Here is a 24,320-nt window from a genome sequence, read left to right on the forward strand (position 1 = left end):
ATGCAAAACCTTTGAATTTACTCTTTTTTCATTAGTTTACTTCTTGTTAAATGTAAACCTTTCAATTTGTAAGTTTGAATTTTGAAATAAATGTAGCACTTGCAATTTATAAGTGCAACTTTTTCCCATCTTCATTGTATTTTTTATATTTTTACTTTATATTAATATAACTTACAATAGTTATACAAAATACAAAAAAATAATTAAAAATTACACTAACCTAGCCCGCCCCTTGTACCCGTAACCCTTACAGTTCAATTTTTTACCTGGATAAACCCAAACCCGTTAGGTCTGGTAACCCTTAATCCGTAACCGGCCTGATTCGAAACCCGAACGGTTTCAACTTTTTCCTACCCAGCCCGGCCCGACCCACCCGTTTAACAACCTTAGTCTGGATTCTCCAGAGAGGAAAATAAAAGTTAGAGAATAATTAACTAAAGTTAAAGACCAAATAGATCCCGACATATCAGAACACGTGTTAACATATGAATTCCCTATTGAACTTAACGGGAGAAAATTTTACCGGACTAGATCCCAACCCTTAGGAATCAGGATGGTTACCAACTTACCATAAGTTACCAAGGGATTATCTTCTTCTTGAAGGTGATCGAACTCTACTTTCTAGATACGGTGAAGGAAACACCACACCTAAAAAAATACAGAAGAAAAATATTTTCCGTTGCCCCCTTATTATCTTCCTTAGAAACTCAAGGATTGTAAACATATCGTGCATGATTCTCTTCAAAAAATTTCGTTGCAGAAAAAGTGCATAAAATTCTCGCTTTATGTTGCGTGCATGGTTTAAATTATGCTTTAACTACCCTCAGCTGGACAGAAACACGACAACTATACTATTTCATTTATTCATGTTAAATTTTACAAACTAGATCCACACCTAGGCATCTACATCATATACGTACACCTTTTGGGACGAAATGTCAATCGTTGGCAACCATGGCATCCATGTTGGAACCATTTTCAATTCTTCGTATCAACAGTCTCTTCTCGGGAAGAAGGTCCTTCCCCTGAGGAGAAGCATCAGCATCAACGATAATCATGTCTTCCTCCGAAAAATCTCCTCTTAAAACACCCATTGCTACTTCGTTCTCAACCATCTGCTGAATCACTCGTTTAACGGGTCGAGCTCCATAGTTAGGGTCGAAGCCCATATTTGCCAGTAGACTGATAGCTTCCTGCGTGTAATGAAGATCAATTTTCTTCTGTTTGAGTCTGTCTTTCACCCTTCTCATCTGCGAAGAGAAAAAGAGAACTAGTCGTCAGGTTCTAAGAAACTCTAATATCAGCAGTATAACTTCAGAGGGAGACCTTCGCTTTCTCACGATAGAGAGAAGGTTTTATAGAAAATGAAATAGATAATCAGCCGCATGTAATACATAGCACTCAGCAGTTCCACCTCGAATTATCTCATGAAACAGAAGAAAAATCTCTTCAAACAGAAAAGATGGACGAAAAAAAGATAAAAGAGAGCAACTAATATAGTAATGATAATGAAAACACAAAGTTTTGTTCTACAAATATTTTCATCAGTTAACGATATTGTCAGGTAGCCTCGGTAACTTTCTTTCCCATGAACCTCACCAAGGTTATGCTATGGCTGCAGATGCGATGATAAGGTTAAAATAAGAAATAGCCAAACACTTTCCCCAAATTAAGAACCACAAAGAACAGATATCAAATTATGTTTCATCTTGGAGAAAGCTTAACCACCAGATGAAATGATATATTTTACATTATACTCTGTTAGAAAACTACTGCAAGAGCAGACATTAGACAGGATGCGCAGTGCGCTGCAGTTCTCAAGCTTGACATACTCAACCATGCACTCATCAGAAAGCAGCAAGGAGGACAAACTAGGACGACGACCACCAAGCAAATGAGATGTACTTATGTGTAATTTTGAGATCTAATGCACACTAAAACATTTTTTTGTTCTCACACAGAAAAACTGAAATTTACAGAGATAACGCACAAACAGTAATCTGCTGTAGTGCTTATAAAACTCTTAAAGTCAAAGTAATCAGAAAGCAGATGACACCGCAGCAAACAGAAAACAACACAGAAGAAAAACATATGAAGTCAGGAGAATCAGAATTCAACAGATTACAGATCTGTATTACCTGGAGCTCAACAATTCTGCTAACTTGCTTAAGGTCCAGAGGTTGGAAAACAATGTATTCATCAATCCGATTCATGAACTCAGGCCGGAAAGTCCGTCTTGCCAATTCAATAACCTGCTTTTTCATCGCATCATAAACTGCCTCCTGGCTATCTCGAGTGTTTTGCAGCGTCTCAAGAATGTAATGTGACCCGATGTTTGATGTCATTATTACAACAGTGTTTGTGAAACTAACAGTCCTCCCTTGAGAATCAGTTATTCTTCCATCATCCAACAACTGTAAGAGAATGTTAAAAACATCATGATGCGCTTTCTCAATTTCATCAAAAAGGACCACAGAGTAAGGCCTCCGACGGACCACTTCAGTGAGTTGCCCACCCTCTTCATATCCAACATAACCTGGTGGTGCACCAACCAACCGTGAAACAGCATGTTTTTCCATGTATTCACTCATGTCAATACGCACCAGAGCATTTTCAGTATTGAAAAGGTACGCAGCAAGAGCTTTTCCAAGTTCAGTTTTGCCAACTCCAGTGGGACCCATGAACATGAAGCTTGCAATGGGCCGATTTGGATCGGACAGGCCTGCCCGAGATCGCCTGATTGCATCAGCCACAGATTTTACTGCCATATCCTGACCAACAACTCTTTTGTGAAGTTCATTCTCTAGAAAGACAAGCTTGTCCCTCTCAGACTGCTGAAGGTTTGATAGTGGTATACCCGTCCACTTGCTAACAATTTCAGTAATATCAAGATCTGTTACTTCTTCACGAAGCAACGAACTCCCAGACTTCCGGTAGTCTGCCAGGTTTTTCTCTGCTTCTCCTAGCTGCCGTTGAAGGGAGATTAGGGTGCCATACTTGAGTTCAGCAGCACGATTCAAGTCATACTCACGTTCAGCAGCTTCCATCTCTAAGTTCACCCTGTCAATCTACGCAACGGAAAAAATTGAACAGTAATCATGAGAAAACAAAGAAAAACTGCAACTTTGATTTGACCTCATCAATGAAAGATGCAATTTACCTCCTCCTTTATAGAACGTATACGTGTCATCAGATCTTTCTCGCGTTCCCACTGTTCGTTTAACTCTTTCTGCTTTGCCTTAAGGGACTTCAAATCACTTTCTAGCTTGTTAAGTCTTTCTTTAGATGCTTTATCCGTGTCATTTTTCAGGGAGAGTTTCTCCATTTCCAACTTTAGCACTGCCCTATCTATCTCATCCAATTCAGTTGGCTTTGAAGTAATTTCCATTTTTAGTTTTGCAGCAGCTTCATCAACAAGATCAATGGCTGAAAAGAAAGAACTGAGCATAAGTGAAAAGCCCCAAGTAACGTATGTCAGATCACGCACAGCTAAAAACATTTAGAAGAAGCTTGAAAATCTGGACCCATTGATCCACTCAATGCAATAAAACATGTAAAGAAGCCATAAAAATAAGCTACTTGTAACCCTGTAACTTTCTTATTATGTAAAAGTAACATTAGGCTGCTGTATTATTTGAAGATATCATGAAAAACGTTCACAAGAATTTTATAGGAATGAAAAGCAAGTATTTCAGACAACTTGCAGTTCTAAGGATACATTAGCCTACCCTTGTCCGGCAAAAATCGCTCAGTGATATATCGATCTGCAAGAACTGCAGCTGATACAAGAGCGCTGTCTGATATTTTAACACCATGATGCAGCTCATATCGTTCACGCAATCCACGGAGGATGGAAATTGCATCTTCCACAGATGGTTGGCCACAATATACTTGTTGAAATCTGCGCTCCAGAGCAGGGTCCTTCTCAATGTACTTCCTATATTCATTCAAAGTGGTTGCTCCGATACATCTAAGTTCACCCCGACCAAGCATGGGTTTCAACAAATTCCCTGCATCCATGGCCCCACTAGTAGCTCCTAGACACAAAGCATAAGCAAACACAATGATTAGGAAGGTATAAACAAACAAAAGTTTTAGAATATAACGTATCAACATAATTTGACCAAGTAACATTCGCTGAATTAGTTACTAATATAAGCCAGCTACAAACAGAAACTATATCTTGGGTGTAAAGGTACCTTCTCCTTTACTCGGTTGCATACATAAAGGACATCATCAGTAATGTTTTATCAGCTTTATGGAACAGAAAAATAAACCTATTCCAATCATTTCCAAGGTCCAGGCTCAAATTAACAGAAAAGTAAACTTTAGTTCAAGCATTTCCCAGCTCCAGGCTCAAATTTAAAAATGGATCACCTAAAACACAATCACGAAGCAATAGTGCTTTTTAACCTCACTAGAATGAAGAACAAGTGTTTCCCAGTGACATCAAATGAATTAAATCATGAACTTTGGATTGTTTAAGATTGAATTAAGCAAGGATAAAAATCATCCAACAAAAAGAGCAGTCACTACTTGCTGTCCACACGCCATGAGATTTGAAAGCAGACAAGCAGTTTGAGTCAGCACTTTTCTTTAATATCGAACTCTATAAATAATAGAGATTTGATCTTAGAGAGAAAGAATACATTTGGCAAATTTTCTAACCAGTCGGTAGAAATAAACTTCTTCCTTCATGGAGAAATGGATATTAAAAAAAAAGTACCAGACCTGCACCAACTACAGTGTGTATCTCATCAATAAACAATATTATCTGCCCATTGGATGAAGAGACTTCCTTTAAAACAGCTTTCAGCCTTTCCTCAAAATCTCCACGGTACTTTGCACCAGCAAGCAAGGCACCCATATCGAGAGACATCAACTAAATAAAATGAAAAGGAAAAAGGAAATCAAATTACAGTATTAGCACTTAAAAGTCGAAATTAACAAATCCTAGTAGACAATTAAGGTTCAAGCTACAGAAGGCTTTCCTCGGAATCCCACTCTCAAATTTGAAACTTCAGAAACTTATGTCCAACTACTTTACTTTAGGAGGCATCATAATTTAGTTCCACTCTTTTTAGAGAATGAGGTGGTTCGTTTCCTTTTCTCCTACCCCTTTGCTGAGTGAGGGGTTGGGGGTTTCAGAAAAGAGACTAACTCATCGGACTAGCTTAGATGATCAAAATTTAGTTTGACATTTGAGTGCAATGTTATGCATATCTCACTTAGTATCAAACTCGACTGAAATTGCTCCCAGAAATGATTAAAACAATATGTTACTTAACCACGGTCGTTCATTTGAGTAAAGACTGCATCAACTGTCTTTAGCAGACTCATATCTTGAAAAGAAAATTATGATCCAATAATACTGGCGTCATACAAATGAATCACTGCAACACGAGAAACAGAACTATTTGCAGTAAGCAACAAGTTACGGCTCATGGTTCTCAAGAGAAAGGCAGCAGGTTTTCAACCATTGATTTATTTCTTCAAGACATGCCTTTCCCAGATACTATCTTTTTCAAATTGAAGAGAAAGCAATCCAATGCACACTACGCAAAGGCCATCTTCCAAGATCTTGCATATGCACAATCACTTGACCTTTTCACAATAAAATAAAGTCAATCAAATTAAGACCAAGGAAGAGAAGTTATAACCTTCCGATTCATCAAAGGTTCAGGAACATCACCGCGGACTATCCTTTGAGCTAACCTGCATGGATGAGGAGCAGAAAGCATAATCATTCCGAGGTTAATTGTCATATAGATTTGGCTGATACCATCTTTCACCTCTCTTTTTCCTGATTTCTTTTAAAGACTAAAAACCGTGTTAAAATACCAAAAGAATCAAAGTAATTATAGGTTAATATTGCCTAGTCTCATTGTATCTGAATAGGAGAATATGTAAAATATTTTATATGATATTTTGGAGTATTCTTTACTTAACTACAAGAGAAAAATCACTATTCATATCATTAGCATAATATAAATACTTAAGCTTATATCACTAGAATAAGAATCCTTTATAAAAAACACTCTCATTGTGTCAATAATCAAGTCAATAAGTACTCTCTTCTTTTCTCATGATACCAAAACCTCTATTCTCTTAGTAGAGACTCAATAACTTCTGTCTACCGGCAGCCCAACCCGCCAACATTTTCTTCGGTTGCTGCTCCACCCTCTCTGGAGGCTATTCTAGCCGTTGTGTGCATCATTCCAGTCAGTGGGAGTAGAATATGTCCTAGTCCTATATGTAGTAGGAGTAGAATATATATTATATATAGGGCTCGTTGTATCATATATTTAAAAAGATAGATTTTTCTCCCATGCATTCTCACAATCCTTACCTTCTCCTTCCAGGATGGTGGGAGAGAAATATCTTATATCAAAGGAAAGGAAGAACAATTTCTTGTTCGACTTCTTTTTAACATGTTAAGAGCATCTTTGCCTTACTAATAAGGTTGATTTTTAAAATTTGGATAACTATATCAATCATTCTAATCAATACCTCAAATCCAACCTAGTTGGGATCGTTATATGAATCATCTATCTATTTTGCTCTCTTTTGAGATAACTTAAGGGTGTTTGTTAAAACTAGAGGGTCTCTATATCTCACATTTGATATACAAATCTCTAACCAAATTAAAAGCTCCTGGAAAACACACAACCTAATGTAAGAGCAATAGCGACTAGGCTTCAACTCTAGCTAATTACTATTGCATGCTTTTGATAATTTGCTTTCATTGTGCTATGTTCATAATGAATCCACGCAGATTCTGTGAGATTGTAGGTGATTCTAGATGACTTCTCTTCATGTAATTTTAGATCTAGTTCATACCTTTTCAACAGCTTTAGTCATCATAGTCTCACCAATAAACCAATGCACTTGGAAGGCCTAGGAAAGACATGATGGAAATGTGGCCATCTCTCAATTTACTATCACTGTGTGCTACATGCACCTTCACATGGACACAACCATTTTTGGTGTGTATACATCCATCTGACGCAACATATTTGCGATGCTCATCTTGTCAATGTAGTGACTTGGACTCAACCATTTTTGGGTCGTATAGTACATCCATCTGACACCACATATTTACGATGCTAATCTTGCCGATATTGTGGGTCTTAAAATTCCAGCCTTTACTCCTATATAACCCTGTTTATATCACCAGTTTCCATAGACCTTATGTTCTACTTTAGTAGCTATATCATTATCGCAAAGCATTTCCATGGGCTTCCTTCAATTCGGCCATCATATTATTGTGTTACATATTCATCTATCATGTCATTCTATTGAAAGATCGAGTCTAGATATCTGAATTTTTTGTCTCGACACTAGTATCCTATCTAACCTCACTTCAAAAGCTAAACTTGCATTGCATATCTTCTGTTTAACTTCTACCTATTGTAAAATCCTTATTCTCTAGCGTGCTTCTCCATAATTCCAACTTTTGATCGGCTCCTAACTAATTTCGTCAATTAACAATTGACTCTCTCGGGTATGATTGTTACTTTCTTGCCCTGCCCCTCGTCAAATAACAAAATATCATCGACAAATAGCATATCCCATAATGCCGTCCTATTTGCTACTGAATAACTTATTCCATAGCCAGGGTAAGCAACTATGGGGCAGCTCCCTATTATGGACTCACGGTTACAAGGAACTCCTCAATATCTCCGCCCACTGGTCCCTCACTTGTGACCACTCCTTCATATATATCTTTTATGGTACTTATATATTTTGAGTAGAAATTTCTTTGTTCTCAAGCACCCACTAAACGACATTTTTTCCCAACTCATCATATGCTTTCTCTACGTCTAAGCAAAAAAAAACTATATTGCAGATACACTCAAATAAGTCACTATCCAATATCAATTTAGAATTATTCACTTCCGGTGCAGAAACACATTCGTCTGGCAGTTAAACCAAACTAATTATTCCGATATGTAAGATAAGTAAGTTACAACTAGCACAACTGATCTAATAAAAAGTAAGTATTGATTAACTTTTTAAATATCCAAACCACAAAGGCTCTAAATCTCATAACGTACTGGTAACAAGTAATAAATAAAAAGCCTCCTTTGCTGGAAAAAGATCATTACAAGAGACAGAACTGATTGACTTTTATCAGTTAATCTGTCAAAAACACATCCCCATTTCACGAAGGCTGGAAACATAACATATTGCATAAAGTAGATGACGTGAAAAATGCCACCACTTGAACAGGACTCTTAAGTACACGCAAATATTACAGCTAACACTACCTTGGACCTATGTAAAAAGTTAAAACGAGGTCACACAGAGGCTCTACAAGCTGCCACAATTTTGGCATTATATTAATTATTAAATAGAAATTTGATCATTCAAAGGCTCTGCAAGCCACCTCAATTTTACAGGCTTACGGGTAAGGTAGTTTCAAATCAAAGGGAAGTTAACACAAATTCAGTGATTCACTAACAACAGCATTATTTTGATATATATTTTCAAGAAATGTTGAATGCATCCATCAGAACTCTTCACTGAACCTTGTCAGCGATCCTGATTCTGCAACATATAGGCAGACCCCTTAGTAAGAAGTTCTATAACTACATTTCATTACCACGCCACTGCTCATTAAAAATAAACACAAGGAACCATGGTAAACAAAAAAGATTATAATTGTTTCATTCCATCCTACAATTACTAATTTTCAACAACTCCACATAACACACCCTGACCCATCTCACAATTCAAATAGTTAACAGGAATAACGTATTGTCCAGAAACAATATGTATTAGCAATGATTTTTTCCTGTAAACCCCACATACAGTCTGCTAAATATCACAAACCTCTCTGAGTGGATAATCATGCTATTCCGAGCATATCTTTTCTAGAAACATAACTCTTTTAAAGTTCAATGTTTGGTTTGCCAGGCAGCATTATTCAACAAAACTAATTAAAACAGCATATCCAACCAAAAGAATATCATTGTAGACAAGTAATAATAAAAATGTCCTCCACAGATCTGCTATTCCATTACTGTTTTTGGATTGTTTTCAACTGAACCAGGATCCAGACAAATAAATATAAGGAAAAACATGTTCATACATCACCCCGTGAGACCAAAAAAGGCTAGAGATCATACCCTTCGGCAATTGCAGTTTTCCCCACTCCAGGCTCACCAATAATAACAGGATTATTCTTTGTCCTCCGACTTAATATTTGGATGCAGCGCCGTATTTCATCATCTCTTCCTATCACCGGGTCAAGTTTTCCACGTCTGGCAAGTTCAGTTAAGTCATTTCCATATTTCTCAAGTGCCTCATACTTTCCCTCTGGGTCTGAAAAGAATCAGAACGCTATGTATTAATAGCAGCAAGAAAAAATGAGTGACACCTCAAAAAGCACTTTCAGCAGCAATTTCAGTATCTAGTAGCAGACATAATGAACCAAAGGCACAAAGACCATTACATGTTTCATTATGTCATTAAGGTTTCACCCTACATACAACTTTTTCCCGAGCCAATCAGATAACATTATGTTCCTCTACTTTTGGAGAGAGAACAGACTTTAGAAACTGAACATCAGGCATTGTCAAGACTGCTCAGTTTCATTGGACTTGGTAGGAAACCATAATCTACCACAGTGAACAGCTGAATGATGGCAAAAACAAGAGCAACAGCAACTCTTTCCAATTTAATGACCATCACTTAAATATATTGTCATGATTAAGGCAGCGAAACTTGTTGAAATTGATAGACTTGGATTTGTCGAGATCGTCCAGTCATTTGCATTTATTGGGTTAACTCAGTTGCTATGAATGAGTCACATTAGGAGAATTACTTCACCATATTCTGTATTTTACCAACATTGTAACTAGTTTAAGTTCTTAATCAAACTTGAGGAAATAATCAAGTTTTTCCATCATTTTTCATTCTTTTATTTCTAGTTTTCATGACATTAAAACCAGGGAAGAAACTACTTACTGAAAAGCTATAGCGGCAAAAAATTACAGAGGCTGACAGAATGAGTCATAGTCACTGACTGTACCACTCAATTCTCTTTGCATCGACTTCTAGACCTCACCGCCACTCGAGGAAGACTCATAGAGCCCCAACAAACCCATTCACCCTAGAATCATGTTGCTAGAAGCATTGTTATCGATGGCAAATGTACAAATCAATCTTTTCTATGTTGCAACTTTACTGTCCACACTAAAATTTCCAGATCAAAATCTCCACCATCTACAATTGGAAGTGCTTGGATGTACTTGCTTCCTTCATGATCACACTACTGGAAAAGACAGACCTCAATCCTAATCAGAATTGTGTCTTTTTTTACTCACCCATTTTCAAGAAAAGTTGCAAATGTTTATAATCCCCCAAAAAGTAAAGTTCGTCCCAGCAAATGTAACCTCCCACTCATCTCTATACTTTTCACCAAATTCTATGAAATAAAATTTCCCTCCTGACATCTACTAGTCCCTAACTTCTTAAAACACAAGTTTGTCCTGTCCGAGTCTAATCAGTTCATAAACATCCTCCTACTAATACAGATGAGATTTTTCTCATGATACAAGTACATCGCCAGCATTCAATGACTTTCTCCTCCTCCTCCATCACTAATCCTAATCATGCCTTCAACAGACATAACAACTCCATTCATTACCTCACGCAAAGATATTCGTACTTCCCGTATCATTTTGTTACTTTCTTAATCAATGTGTCAACTTTTTCTAGTGTTTCCACATTTAAAAGACGTTGGAAAATTATTGATACATCTAATATGGAGTCATTCCATGATAGAGGAGATTGTTGTTATTCATACCAATAATTCGTAGGGATTTTTTTTAATAACCACGGTGTTCTGGCGCTTGCGCACACCTCCACTAATTCTAAAGGATACCTGCTACCTCCCACCAGCACAGATACGGGCTAACTCTTATTAGAATCTTGTCAATATTCTAGAATATTCTAGGATCTTGTAAATAGAGTATAGCTTGATTGTATTTTCATTGTGATTAATTCTCTTTCCTTTTAGTATAAATTCACACACAACTTTGTGATTGAATTTCTCTTCAATGTATTAATTTGGTACAGCGGTCGTACATTTATAGAGATGAGTATATACTATAGGATAGGGACTAAGGAGATCTAACTACATAAGAACTTCAAAGTATAACTAGGTTTAGGTACCCGACTATATCCTAAGTTTACCAGGACTCAAAGTTGATACAATACTCCCTTGCAAGCTGAGGTGGATAAACCACATTGAGCTTCGACCAAAGGAACTCAAATCTAGAGGAAGCTAGTGGCTTTGTGAAGACATCACCAAGCTGATCTTTGGAGGATAAAAATTGAACTGTGAGATCCTTTCGAGCTACTTTGTCTAACAAGGTGAAAATTAATTTCCGCATGCTTGGTTCGTGCATGAAACACAGGATTACCGAAAGATAGGTAGTCAAACCATAGAATTGGAGCTTTGGGAAGTTAAACACCAAGCTCAAACAAGAGAGACAGAATCCAAGTCAGCTCGGCAGCTGCATCTACTAAAGCTTTATACTCTGAACCTGTGGAAGATCTACTACAATGCGCCGCTTTTTGAACGACCATGAGAATAGCTTCACCCAAGATAATGGCATAACCGTAGTGGACTTACGATCATCGAGTGAACCTGCCCAATCTGAGTGTGTGAAGGCTTGAAAAGTGAGTGTAAGAGACCTAGGAATGTGAAAACACATACGTTGGGTATGCATCAAATAGCAGAGTATGCGCTTGACTGCTGCCCACTGACTCATAGTAGGATTGTGCATGAATTGACAAGCTTTATTCACCACAAAAGCTAAGTCCGGCCAAGTGAGAGTAACATACTGTAAGGCCCACAATATGACAGTACAAGGTAGGATCATGAAAGCTAAGACTTTCTCCATTGTGAAGTTTGACATTCACTTCCATGGGAGTAATTAAAGGTTTGCAGTGCTACATACGTGCTCTTGCAAGAATAGTCTTAATGTGTTCAGCTTGGGACATAGAGATGCCATGGTGATCACGTGAAACCTGAAGACCAAGAAAGAAACTGAGAGGACCAAGATTACATATGGAAAAGACATCTCCAAGTTTGAGGAAAATGGATTCTAAAAAGGAGGTACCACTGCCAGTGACTATGTATCATCAACGTATACTAAGAGGTAGGCGACAACACCATTTGAGTTGCAGACAAACAGGGAAGTGTCCGATCTAGAGGTGATGAAGCCTACGCTGAGCAAGAACTTATGGAGACGCATATACCATGCCTTGGGAGCCATTTGAGCTCGTATAGTGACTTCTTACGTTGACAAACATGATGAGGAAAAAGAGGATGGATGAAACCTGAAGGCTGGCTCATGAACACATGGTCTTGAAGCTCACCATGTAAAACTGCATTTTGCACATCAAATTGTTGGAGAGACCGCCCATGTGAAGCTGCTAAAAATAGAACAATGCAAATGGTTGCAGCCTTACAACTGGACTGAAAGTCTTAGAGTAGTCCTGGCCTTCAAGTTGATGAAAACCTTTAGCCACAAGATGGGCTTTTCATCTCTTAATTGCCCCAATAGAAATTTTTTTAAATGAGAAACACCCATTTGCATCCTAAAACATTCATTGAAAGATTATGAGGAACCAAAGACCAGGTATTATTTCGTAGCAAAGCATTCATTTCAGATTGTAGTAGGTCCTAAGAATCTGCGTAAGTACTAGTTGATGGGGGTGACCAAGATGAAGATGTCAGCATGAAGGTGATGTGTTGATGGATAGAGAAGCTGTTGGAGAGGCTGGAACTGGCTGGGAGATGGAAGAAGAAGAAGACTTGGATGGAAGTGTGTATAAATCGCCATCACTCTGCCCTGTAAAAAGAGGTGTCCTGGATTGTAGATCCTTGACAACAAAATGAAAGGGATGAAGTTCGAAGACATTATTGTGACGAGCAAAAGTTGAACAAAGAGTAAACGTTTGGTAATTGAAGGAACATGAAGGATATTCTTAAGATAGAGAGACCAAGAGGGTGATCAGAGAGAGGAGTTACCAGTGCGATGGATAGAAAGGCCATGTCTATAGCCAATTTGGACCTGATCTGAACCCCTATAATCTTCAACTTGATGAATATTTGTGAGATCCAAAGTGATGTAGCGAGTGGCTCCAATGTCCGCAAACCATTGCAAAGTTGAGGGTAAAGGAGCTTGGTTAGACAAATAAGCCATAGGGTTAATCAAGTGATTGTACCTCTGGAAGCAAGTTGATGCAAGATGGTTGGTACCATTGCATATTTGACACCGGGTTCGCTGATCATATTGAGACCAAGATTGTCCATTGTTAGAGAAATTCCTTGAGGATGAACAACCACCTCTACCCCCTCTTTCACACGAAGATCTGCCTCGTCCCCTATTTGAATTGAAACCATTATTACGATCAGATTTGTAGTTCGTTGATTGAAGTTAGCTGTGGGTATTGTTGAAGAGCAGGTGGTTTTGGGGTGGTTAAGGAAAGTGAGGAGATAGAGGAACCATGTCTAAATTGATGGTTAAGCAAGAGGCTGTGAAGTTCTGAGAATGTGATTGGTTCATGTCGTTCTGAGAGAGTTGTAACAATGTCCTTGAAATCAGATCTCAGTCCCTTAAAGATGTACACATTTTGATCGGCAAGACGAAGGGGCCTTGCAGCAACTGCCAACTCGTCGGAGATGAGTTTGGCCTTGTGCAAGTATTGAGTAACCGAAAGATCTTCTTGCTTCAAGTTTTAAAGTTGCATATGAAGATTGAGGATTCGTGCATTTGAAGGTTCGGATAGGGCTGCCTCAAGTGCATCACAAACTGCTTTGGAGGTATTTAAACCAATTTTCATGGGCAACATTTCTTTGGAAAGTGATGAAATCAACAGGCTAAGAATCAATTGGTCCTGTTAGATCCATTATACATAGGTTGTATTTGGTATTTCTTTGCCTTCAACCGTAGTGTGTGATGGTGGGCAAGGATTAGTTCCATCAATATAGCCGTGGAGTTTTTGTGGAGATTTTGTCCTCGAAGAAAATGTAATAGTTGCGTCTTCCAAAAAAGAAAAATTTCGTAGAAGTTAATTTAACTGAAATGAAGTGATGAGCATGGTCAAGGGGTGCATGCGAGGAAGATGACGAAGAAAGAGGGTTAACGAGTGTAGGTGATGGAGGGGAGGAGGAGGAAGATATCGACATGGCTTCTGATACCATATAAATTCACACACAACTTTGGGATTGAATTTCTCTTCAATATATTAATTTGGGACAGCACAGATGAGACTATACCATTAGGATAGAGACTAAGGAGGTCTAATTACATAAAAACTTTAGAGTATAACTAGGTTTAGGTATCTGACTCTATCCCTTTTCCTGTGGAAGTTTACTAGGTCTCAAACTTGATCTAATACTTAGAATATGTGCACTTAGCTATTTAAAGCCCACTGCTTAAGGTAATAATCAAGCTGAGTTCTCTCTCAAACTCTTTCTTTCTCACATATGTTCACCAAGACTTGGACATACAAAAAGAAATCACCTAGTGTCTTTTGCCTCCGCAGGAATTTGAATCTGAAACTCATGCTAATTCTGGTAAGTGTTTTTTGGACGTCGCTACTTATATGGTATCCACCCACACAACTGTTTAACTTTTTAGCGTCAATGTTTTAATGTACACTTTATAAACAGGATATCTGAAATGCCTTCTTGCATGGAGAATTAGCCATGGAGGTGTACATGAAGCAACCACTCTAGCTTGTTGCTCAAAGGATTCAGGCTTAGTATGCTGTTGACAGTCACTTATATGGTCTAAAACACTTATAGGGAGTGTGGCTTGGAATTTCTCTAATTCAGTTCGTGGTCCAATATCATGGGAAGTGTCCAAAGTGAAGCTGATCGTTCAATTTCCTTTCATTATTGTTTACCCTCAAAATCGGATAACAATTGAATTTATAAGTGGTTTTAAGGATACGCGGATTAATTTGACACAAAGCTATAAATTGGATTAGATTGAACTAGTAAAGATAAAATGAATTCAAACCATGCGAATAAGACAGATTCAACCTTAGTAAAATTGTTCACCCTCGATCCCGGGCTTGCTATAGTCAACACTGATGAACAAGTGAAAAAAGCTAGATAAAAGAGAAAATGATAATATATTTCCTTGGAACGCGTGTTTTCAATGTGTTACATGAATTATCAAACCCCCTTTATATAGTAGGGGAGTCCTACTTTAGGTACAACTCTGTAAAAGGTAAAAGGTCTTCTGATTAACTGGTTGAAGGTTCCTTATCGATACGTGCCGAGATCCCCGTCGTGATACTCGGCCGGTCATGGATATTTCGGCTTTCTGTTGGCTACGCTTGATCGTCCGATAATGTTCCTCGAAGTTGTTCGAGGTTAGGACCGATTCTGTAATTATGACCTCGATATTCCCGAGGGCAGGCATCGTGTCCCAGGGCTCTGGCTCAATGGGACTTTCGGCTTGATATTTGTCCCTTGCCATCACATCTCGAGCCTGGCTTCTCTTGTCGGAAATCGAGGTGCATCATGGGCTCGGTTTTACCCGTATACAATTATAATGGTCATGGTTAATCAGTGTTTAAAAAAGCGTCCGCTTCCTCGCTTTAAGCGAGAAGCGAAGCGAAGCAAGAAAGTGCACGCTTCAACAGGGTGAAGCGACTTAGGTGTAGAAAAGCGACCGCTTCCCACTAAAAAACGAGAAGCAGGAAAGCGATGCGATGCGAGAGAAGCGATCGCTTCTGTGTTTTAAATCAGACTCAACCCTATTTTATTAAAAACAAGATGTCTGGTCTTTCATTAAACGAACAAATGCGACTAGGGTTTTAAAGCAGAGACACTAGTCGACTTCTTCTTCTTCATCAACTTCTGAAAGCATCGACAAGCATCGACTGGGGTTCTTCTTCTTCTTCAAGAGTTCAACTTCAACTTCAAGTTCAAGTCTTCAACTTCAAGTTCAAGTCTTCAACAGCAACAGGTATGTTCTGATTTTCCTCCTTCTTCTTCTTCTTTTCTTTTTCTTTCACTGTTTAAACGTCCAAAAAGCAGCGAAATGCTGGCAAATTTTTTTTTTTAACCTTCGGTTCTTTCTCAGAATTGATGCCAATTTTTAACAGAGAATTACTGCCTAGTTTTTTTTTTTTTAACTCTGCCCAATTTTTAAAAGAGAATTACTGCCCTTCCTCTAATTTTTATATCCTTTATTCTTAGTTCTTATTGTCTTTCTTATGTGTTATGTAGTTGTTCTTTTAATGGCACCAAAAGAAGATAGGAAAGATCCGGCTTGGACTTACTCTGAAAGAGTTAGCGAGACCAACAAAACAAGATGGCAATTAGATGTCTTTTTTGTGACAAGATTTCAAATGGGGGAATCTATCGGTCAAATAGCGCATCTAATCGGTGGTGATCCAAATGTCGCATATTGTCCTAAAGTTCCATCGCATGTGAAGGCAGAATTGAAAGCATTCCTTCAAAAAAAAAAAGAGTTAAAGACTCAAATGATTCATGAACAAGAACTGTATAATCATGATGATGACGATGATGAAACAGAAGAAGGTGACGATGCTTCGTCGCTTCCACCAAAATCACAAAAGCAGGGAAGGATGCAACCAATGTCTTCTAGCTGTGGATCTACTGGCAAGACCAAAGGTCCTATGGATTGTTACTTCCCGCAAAAATCTGGGGATAAGGGAGGAAAAAGTGGTAATCCTCAAATTGATGCCAAAGCGATTTTGAGGGTTCGTGCAGTCACAATGTTTGCGTGGTGGATGTATGATGCAGGTCTTCCTTTTAATTGTGTTAATTATACTGACACTTTTTCTGCTTTTATTGATGTCGTAGGCCAATATGGTCCAGGAATGAAGCCTCCAACTTATCATGAAGTTAGAGGTCTATATCTAAAAAAAAGAGGCGGCAGAGTTGAACAAAATCGGGGAGGATCACAAAGTAGAATGGAACAAGTTTGGTTGTTCCATTATGATGGATAAGTGGACGGCGAGAAATGGAAAAATGATCATCAATATCTTGGTGAATTCTCCTAAAAGAAGTATGTTTCTTGAGTCCGTTAATGCAAGCGACTCTTTGACTGATTCAACCAAAATATACTCCTTGTTCAAGAGTACAATAGACTCTATTGGAGCAGAAAATGTTGTTCATGTTGTCATGGACAACGCCAGTGAAAATGTTAAAGCTGGTGATTTGATGTCTGTTGGGTACGCGCATATTTATTGGACTCTGTGTGCAGCACATTGCATTAATTTGATTTTCGGTGACATTTTCAAGGAAAGACCCATCAATTCAGTCTTTAATCAGGCAATTAGAGTGCATTCCTCTATTGTTCAAAGGCCTTTGTTATTGAATATGATGAAGAGATTCACTAAACAAAGAAGCTTGGTGAAACTGCAAAGACAAAATTTACTACCGCTTTCTTGACTTTGCATAGGATGTATGAGCAAAAAAGCAATTTGAAGAAGTTGTTTGTTTCAGATGAGTACACTAACGGTGCCTATGGAAGGGAAGCTCGAGGGAGAGAATTTGCAGATATTATACTTTCTCCTTCATTCTTGAACAATGTGGTTCATGCATTGAAGATTGGTGGTCCTTTAGCTAAAGTGCTTTGTTTGGTGGATGGGGAGCAAAGGCCACCAATGGGCTACATGTACGAAGCAATGGATAGGGCAAAGAAGGCTATTCAAGTCTCTTTTAGTGATCAAAGAAAATACAAAAGTGTATTTCATAAATAAAAGGTGGGATAGTAAGCTTCATAGCTCTTTGCATGTAGCTGGACTTATTTTGAACCCGGAACTGTTTTATGACAATGAAGAGAGGATTCTAGGAGATGAACATTTGTGGAATGGATACTATGAATGTACTGAGAAGTTGATACCCAAAGAATCCGTGCAAGATAAAATAACAGAGCAATTTAGTATTTATAGGAATGCTGAGCAACTTTTGGAAAAAACATGGCGATTAGACAAAAAAAGACGAAGTCACCAGGTGAACGAGTGCTTATATGTTGTTTTATAGTTAATAAGTTATTAATTTATCAATATTATGTTTTGAAAATTTGTTCTACTTCTACAGTTGAATGGTGAAAGCAATATGGCCATTTCACCCCAGATTTACAAAAGTTTGCCATTAAGGTTCTAAGTCTAATATGTAGTTCATCCGGGTGTGAAAGGAATTGGAGCGTGTTTGAACATGTAAGAACTAAGAAGAAAGATTTAGTATATTGAGATAATTAAATTATATCTCAATTGTCCTAATCTTACTAATTACTTATTATTTGCAGATCCACACCAAAAAGAGGAACAAAGTAACCTTGAAGCGTCTCAATGATCTAGTCTTCATTAAGTACAATAGAACATTGAGGCGTCGTTACAATGCTCGCAATGTAATTGATCCAATTAGTTTGGACAACATCAATGATGCTAATGAATGGCTAATTGGAGTCCCGGAAGATCATGCAGATGAAGAAGTATTTGAGGAAACTTCTGATTTCACTTGGGGTGATGTTGCGGAGGCGTGTGAAATTGGGGAGAGGATTTATGGTTTGAAGGGGAGTACCTCAACTTCAAGTTCACAGAGGAAGGGAAAAGAGGCGGCTACTTTGTCCCTAGTTGATGAAGAAGAAGAAGTTGAAGAAGATGACGAGCAATATAATAATGATAGTGGAATACAAGAATTTCACAATCTTGTAGAAGAATAGGATGCTCATTTTGTGCTTTAATTGATGCTACTATTTAGTTTTTACATTGAAGTATTGAACATTTGCTTACAATTACATGTGTTGTCTATGCAGTATTTATTTTAATTTTTTTTTGAAAATTCGGCTTCACTTCAAAAAAGTGAGTGCTACGCTTCTCGCTTTAAGCGAAATGGGGGTTGTCGCTTTTTCTCACTTCACGCTCTTCACAACAATGTGGTTAATGTATTTACTAGTGGACTATGTTGATGACATTTTATTATAGAAGGCAATGACCAAATAGTTTCTTAACTCTAGCAACACTTGTTCAATTGCTGTAAGGCTCAGGATTTGAGAAAATTACAGGAGATTGAGGTAGCACAATCAAAGATAGGCATTGCTATCTCACAAAGCATGCTTTTGACGACTATAGTAAACAAACGTGTCAGATTGCAAACATGTTCACACCCTTAGGATCGAGATTTCAAACTCATTCCTAGACAGGAAGAGCCGCTGGAAGATCTTGATAAATATCGGAGCCATACTAAAATCTATTTTGACACAATTAGATATCTTATTTGCACTGAGCATGGTCAATCATTTTGAAACTTCATGATGTAGTCACTAAGAGACAGTAATATGCATTGTCATATATATCAAGGACATCCATACTCCCTCAATGCAATTTTGCTAATTCCTCATTCTACCTTTTGATATCAAAAGTCATTCTTCAAATTCAGATTTAAATCTAAGTTCATGTGAATGGAGTATTATACCATCTACTTGGAATTAGCCTTTTTTGCCAAGTACTTTTTGAAATATTATCAGCTCTAAGCCTCTAACCACCTTACAAGACTTCCCCCCATCAATAAGAGGAAAAATTTAATGTCCATGACAAACCAGAGAGACAATATTGCACGATCCACCCAATCAACCAAAGTAAGGATCGTCTCATGCTGTGATAAAGTAAGATCCTTTCGCCAACTGGGATTTACCATTCAACCAGAACGAATGAAATCATAAGAGACATGGCCACGAAACATGAAGCTATATAAATATATACATACTTGGATCAGTTACTCTCTGACTTCCACGAACAGCATTGACAGCATCCTTCAAAGCCTTCTCCGTAAGCTGGAGATTCCTGAATAACTTTTGACCAAATCTTGTGTCTGACAAAAAAGATAACAACATATGCTCCACAGACACAAAGGAATCTCCCATTTCTTTCTTGTGCTTCTTCGCATTCTCTAGGAGAGAACTAAGATGTGACCCCAATATGGGGCCACTAGTATCACCTACTACCTGCAAGAAAAAATATCTGATTCTCTAGTCCAAGAACTCATCAGAATCCACAATCAGTCTCCATTTTTCATACCTTTGGCTGCTGAGATATAAATTGATCTGTTTCTTGCAGAACTGATGAGTTGTCCAACCCAGCCTTAGTGAATATTCTTCGAGCCAACCCATCCTTCTGCTCCAAAAGAGCTTTCATTAAGTGCTCAGTCTCAACTACTTGTTGCTTGCTAGTCCGTGCCGCCTCTACAGCACCAACAATACCCTCAAGAGCCATCTCGGTGTAGTCCATATTATTAATCTGTTAAATCTTCATACTAATTAACATAACAACAAATAATATGCCAAAACAATTTAAAATTACCCAAAATTAAAGATAAGTAATCATCAGGACAAATCCAAGAGAATTGACAAATGGCGATATGGTATAGGTAAATATCTACAATCATGGCACTCCTCATTCTAGAGAAGGCCAGGGAGACCAATGGACCTTTATAAATAGCTGTTTTTATCTGCACAACCCCCCTTAGTATTGTTTGAGTACATCAAAATTTCTTGTTTAAGAAGATATAACACGTTTGAGGAAGGAGATGTCCTTTCAGTCACCCGTCCTTTCATTCACCCCATAAGTTCTAAGCATCAATAGTAAACTCTAGAGTAGTTTTTATGGCAACACCAATAGCAGCCAAACAAAAAAAGAAGTAAACTGACAGCCTCAAGTGAAACAACTATCACAAAAGTCTAGTTTAGTGCATGTGTTTATACGTAACTTTGATAAAGTGTACTCCACAAAGGGAAGTCCAGTGCACGAAACATCGTGCATTCATGTAGGGCCCGAGAAAGGGTCGCACCCCAAGGGTGTGTGATGAAGGCAGCCTACCCTACCCCAAGGATGACCCACGAAATTGTCAAAAAATAGTAAAATGAAACCGCCTGTCCAACAATTAGAAAATGACAACTTTTGTTGGGGGGTAGCCGGGTAGGTATGAAATAGACTCTTAAATACATGTATTTAGCTAAGCTATAAAAGGGTCCTTTAAGAGGATCATACTAGCTTGTAAGCACATTTTGGCTTATCTACACGTTTGATAAACATCAAAAGTGCTCGTACGAGAAGAACTTGTAAGCCAAAATCAGTCAAAAGTTATACCTTATAAACATTTTTTGTTTGACCAAGCCTTTTACGATTTTATCCCTATGATCTTTTGTAATCTCCAATATATTCTTCTAACATAACTTTTAATTACCTCTATTTTTCGTCTTTTTATGTAATAAATACTTTAAAATTATAGAATTTGTAAATAACTTTAAGGTCATTACAGTTATTTTAGCAAAAAAAGTGTTTATCAACAGTTTTTTTACCAACCATACTAATTGATTATCAGTTCCACTTCTCACTTAACACGTAACTGCCAATTTATAAAAATCCACTTCAGCACCTAAAAGTGTTTTCCACTGCTTGACGCTTATCAGAAGGATCTATGTTTGCCACGCATGAGCATTTTTTATCTTGTCAACTGTTTATCAAAATTTGGCTGCTAGATTTAGCGAAACTATGAAAAAGAAAAGGATTTAACTAGAACCACTAGGAAAGACCCATTAAATCCCAGAAACTCCATCAGACACCAGAAATAGACCAAATATATCATAAACGGCAAAAAATGCACCTCCAAATGCGACTTCGTATTCGTCAAATTAAACAACCAGAGTTTGTTAAAATAATTGACGACTACTAAAACTGCTCACTTTTTTGCAAACTTGAAGAACCAAAACTGCTCAGGAGTATATTAAGGGACTATTTTATTCTACCCCACATATAAGGGACCATTTTTGTTATTTCTCGTCCAAAAATACACAATTTAAGGCTTCCACTCTGCAAAAAAAAAAAGGCTGGAAATGATGTTCCTTAACGTTGAGAAAATAGTTCTCTAACTGACAATATCTAAATAGAGATTACTTCACTTCGCATCAAAAGCTAAATAAAAGAACCAACAGCATTCATTCAAGTTTAATCTAAACGTCAATTAGAGTTAATTCTATTAGCACTTCCAATTGAACGGACAGAATAATGCAATTAGGAAGAAGAAAAGTCGTTGAACAGAGAAGAATGCAATTAGGAAGAAGAAAGTCGTGCCTGTCCGGAGCTAGCAGCAGTAGTAGAGTAAGAGTGCACGAAACTTTTGGACAACACGTTATAATTCGGCCAAAGTGCAGCAGTTGTTTCTGCAACAAAAAATCCACTATTGGGAGGTGGACACCTGCCGGTGCCGAGTAAAGTATTCTGAGAGAGACGAGAAACTGCAGGACGAAACCGCGAGAGTAGGCGGGAACGAGACGCCGCAAGGGCCGTGAGAGCAGAGCTAGAGCTTCTACGTGTTGCCATAGGTTTCAAATTCGCGTCTTTGTCTGGCTGATAATTGTGCAAATGTGACCCTGAGACTAACTGTAACCTTGGGGAAGGGGCAAAATCAAACTGAAAGTGGAAGAGTGTGGAACGCTCGAGAGTTATTTTCCTTGTGAGAAAAAACTCAAAATAGTCTGGGCTCAAAATAATCCTTTTGTTTTTTTTATACTTGTGCACTAATAGTCTGCATTCGTCGAGAAAGTGGTACATTTTAAGTCCCAAACCTAACCATCGTGAGTCCTTTAACGGAACAAAAATTCCCACGTGCGCTGTATATGTTTCCCTCAAACTCTTGTTGCTGCAATATCGTTTGGGCTTCTCCTTGAAATGATCACTTCAAATCGGCATAATCATAATTTGGAAGTAATAATGTCCTTAAGGCCAGAATTGGCTCCAATTTATGGTTAGCTTTTCTTTACTCTTGTCGGACCCTGTTTACCCTTAAAATTGGATAACAATTAAACTTATAAGGTGGTTTTAAGGAGACGTGATTTCACCTAATACCAATTGATAAATGTAAAGATTAGTGATAGAAATTAACAACAAAGTAAAGCAAATCGGTGTTGAGACGTGATTCAACCCTCGCGTTAGAATGCCCTCGAGTGGATTGGTACCAGAACAAATATAATAAAGTAAGCTCATGAACAAGAGAATATAAGCTAGAAATACTATTATATGGCTCTAATATGTGAGAATCCAAGTCCCTTACAAATGGTTAAGACCCTCTTTATATAGTAGATGAATTCTATTTACGGTATAATTCTAATTACAGAAGGAAATCTCATGATTAGCTAAACAAACGCCCCTGATTTGATCTGTACCGAGATTTACGCTGTTACCCTCGGCCAGTAATGGATATTCTGCTTTTCTGTTATTGTGTTATCTTCGGTCTTACTCGAGTTCGATCTCGATCATTACTAATCTCGGTCTCGACAGATACCTCGAATCTCGAACTCGATACCTTATCTTCGTGCCTCAGTCCGACGAGCTATGCGGTCGATCTTCGACCCATCCTCCTAGTTCTGATTGGTCAGCAAAATTATGCAAGCCTGATTTTGATCGTATCTCGTTTCTTGGAGTATAATAACAAGAAACGAATTGAGTCCGAGTTCCTTTGCTTGTTCTTTCCAAAGCACCAAATATTTCAATCTCTATTCTTCCTTGCTTACAAAAACAAAATGTCCAAAACATCTAAAGCTATTCCGCAAAAGGAAACTGCTCAGGTTCGGGCAAAGGAGATTGCCGAGCGCGCCAAGTGCTAGTCCTAGAGGGAGACCCTTGAAAAAACCTATGCTCGGGGCTTTGATATTTCGGTCGAGATCGATGGACCCTGAATGACCATTTGAACAAGTAGCTCTTAGGCTTATCAGTCGAGTGAGGATTCGCTCGAACTCGAAGTGAAGGTAGCCCTTAGGCTTTATAGTTGAGTGAGGATGTGCTCGACTTCGAAGTAAAGTTATCCCTTAGGCTTTATGATAGTCCCTGAGTGAGAATTTATCCGAACTCGGGTAGCCCTTAGGCTCAGTAGTCGAGTGAGTACTTGCTCGAACTCGAAGTAAAGTTACACCTGAGGCTTTATAGATAGTCCCTGAGTGAGAGTTTGCTCGAACCCGGGTTAAGATAGCCCTTGAGCTTTTATGATTGAGTGAGGGCTTGCTCGAACTCGAAGTGAAGTTAGCCCTAAGGCTTTACAGATAGTCCCCGAGTGAGAGTTTGCTCGAACTCGGGTTAAGATAGCCCTTGGGCTTTTATGATCGAGTGAGGGCTTTCTCAAACTCGAAGTGAAGTTAGCCATTAGGCTTTATGATAGTCCCCGAGTGAGAGTTTGCTCGAACTCAGGCTAAGTGATAACATCCAAATCCATTACTAAAAAGTAAATGAACACGGTCACATGCAATATAATATACCCA

General features: G+C 38.2%; 1 protein-coding gene across 1 annotated transcript; it reads right to left on the reverse strand.

Annotated features, from left to right (window-relative positions):
* Positions 1-828: 828 nt before the first annotated feature.
* LOC107788511 (chaperone protein ClpB4, mitochondrial) lies at positions 829-22,595 on the reverse strand. Its single transcript, XM_016610185.2, has 10 exons — positions 22,141-22,595; positions 20,089-20,307; positions 19,778-20,015; positions 9,132-9,327; positions 5,661-5,715; positions 4,732-4,882; positions 3,729-4,037; positions 3,161-3,426; positions 2,139-3,068; positions 829-1,250 (listed from the first exon to the last, which is right to left on the reverse strand). Exons 1-10 carry the CDS (start codon positions 22,387-22,389, stop codon positions 939-941), a joined length of 2,925 nt encoding a protein of 974 aa, XP_016465671.1. The 5' UTR covers positions 22,390-22,595; the 3' UTR covers positions 829-938.
* Between the last annotated feature and the right edge of the window lie 1,725 nt (positions 22,596-24,320).

Source organism: Nicotiana tabacum, chromosome 3, assembly GCF_000715075.1.
Source record: "Nicotiana tabacum cultivar K326 chromosome 3, ASM71507v2, whole genome shotgun sequence".
In the NCBI taxonomy this organism is placed as follows: domain Eukaryota; kingdom Viridiplantae; phylum Streptophyta; class Magnoliopsida; order Solanales; family Solanaceae; genus Nicotiana; species Nicotiana tabacum.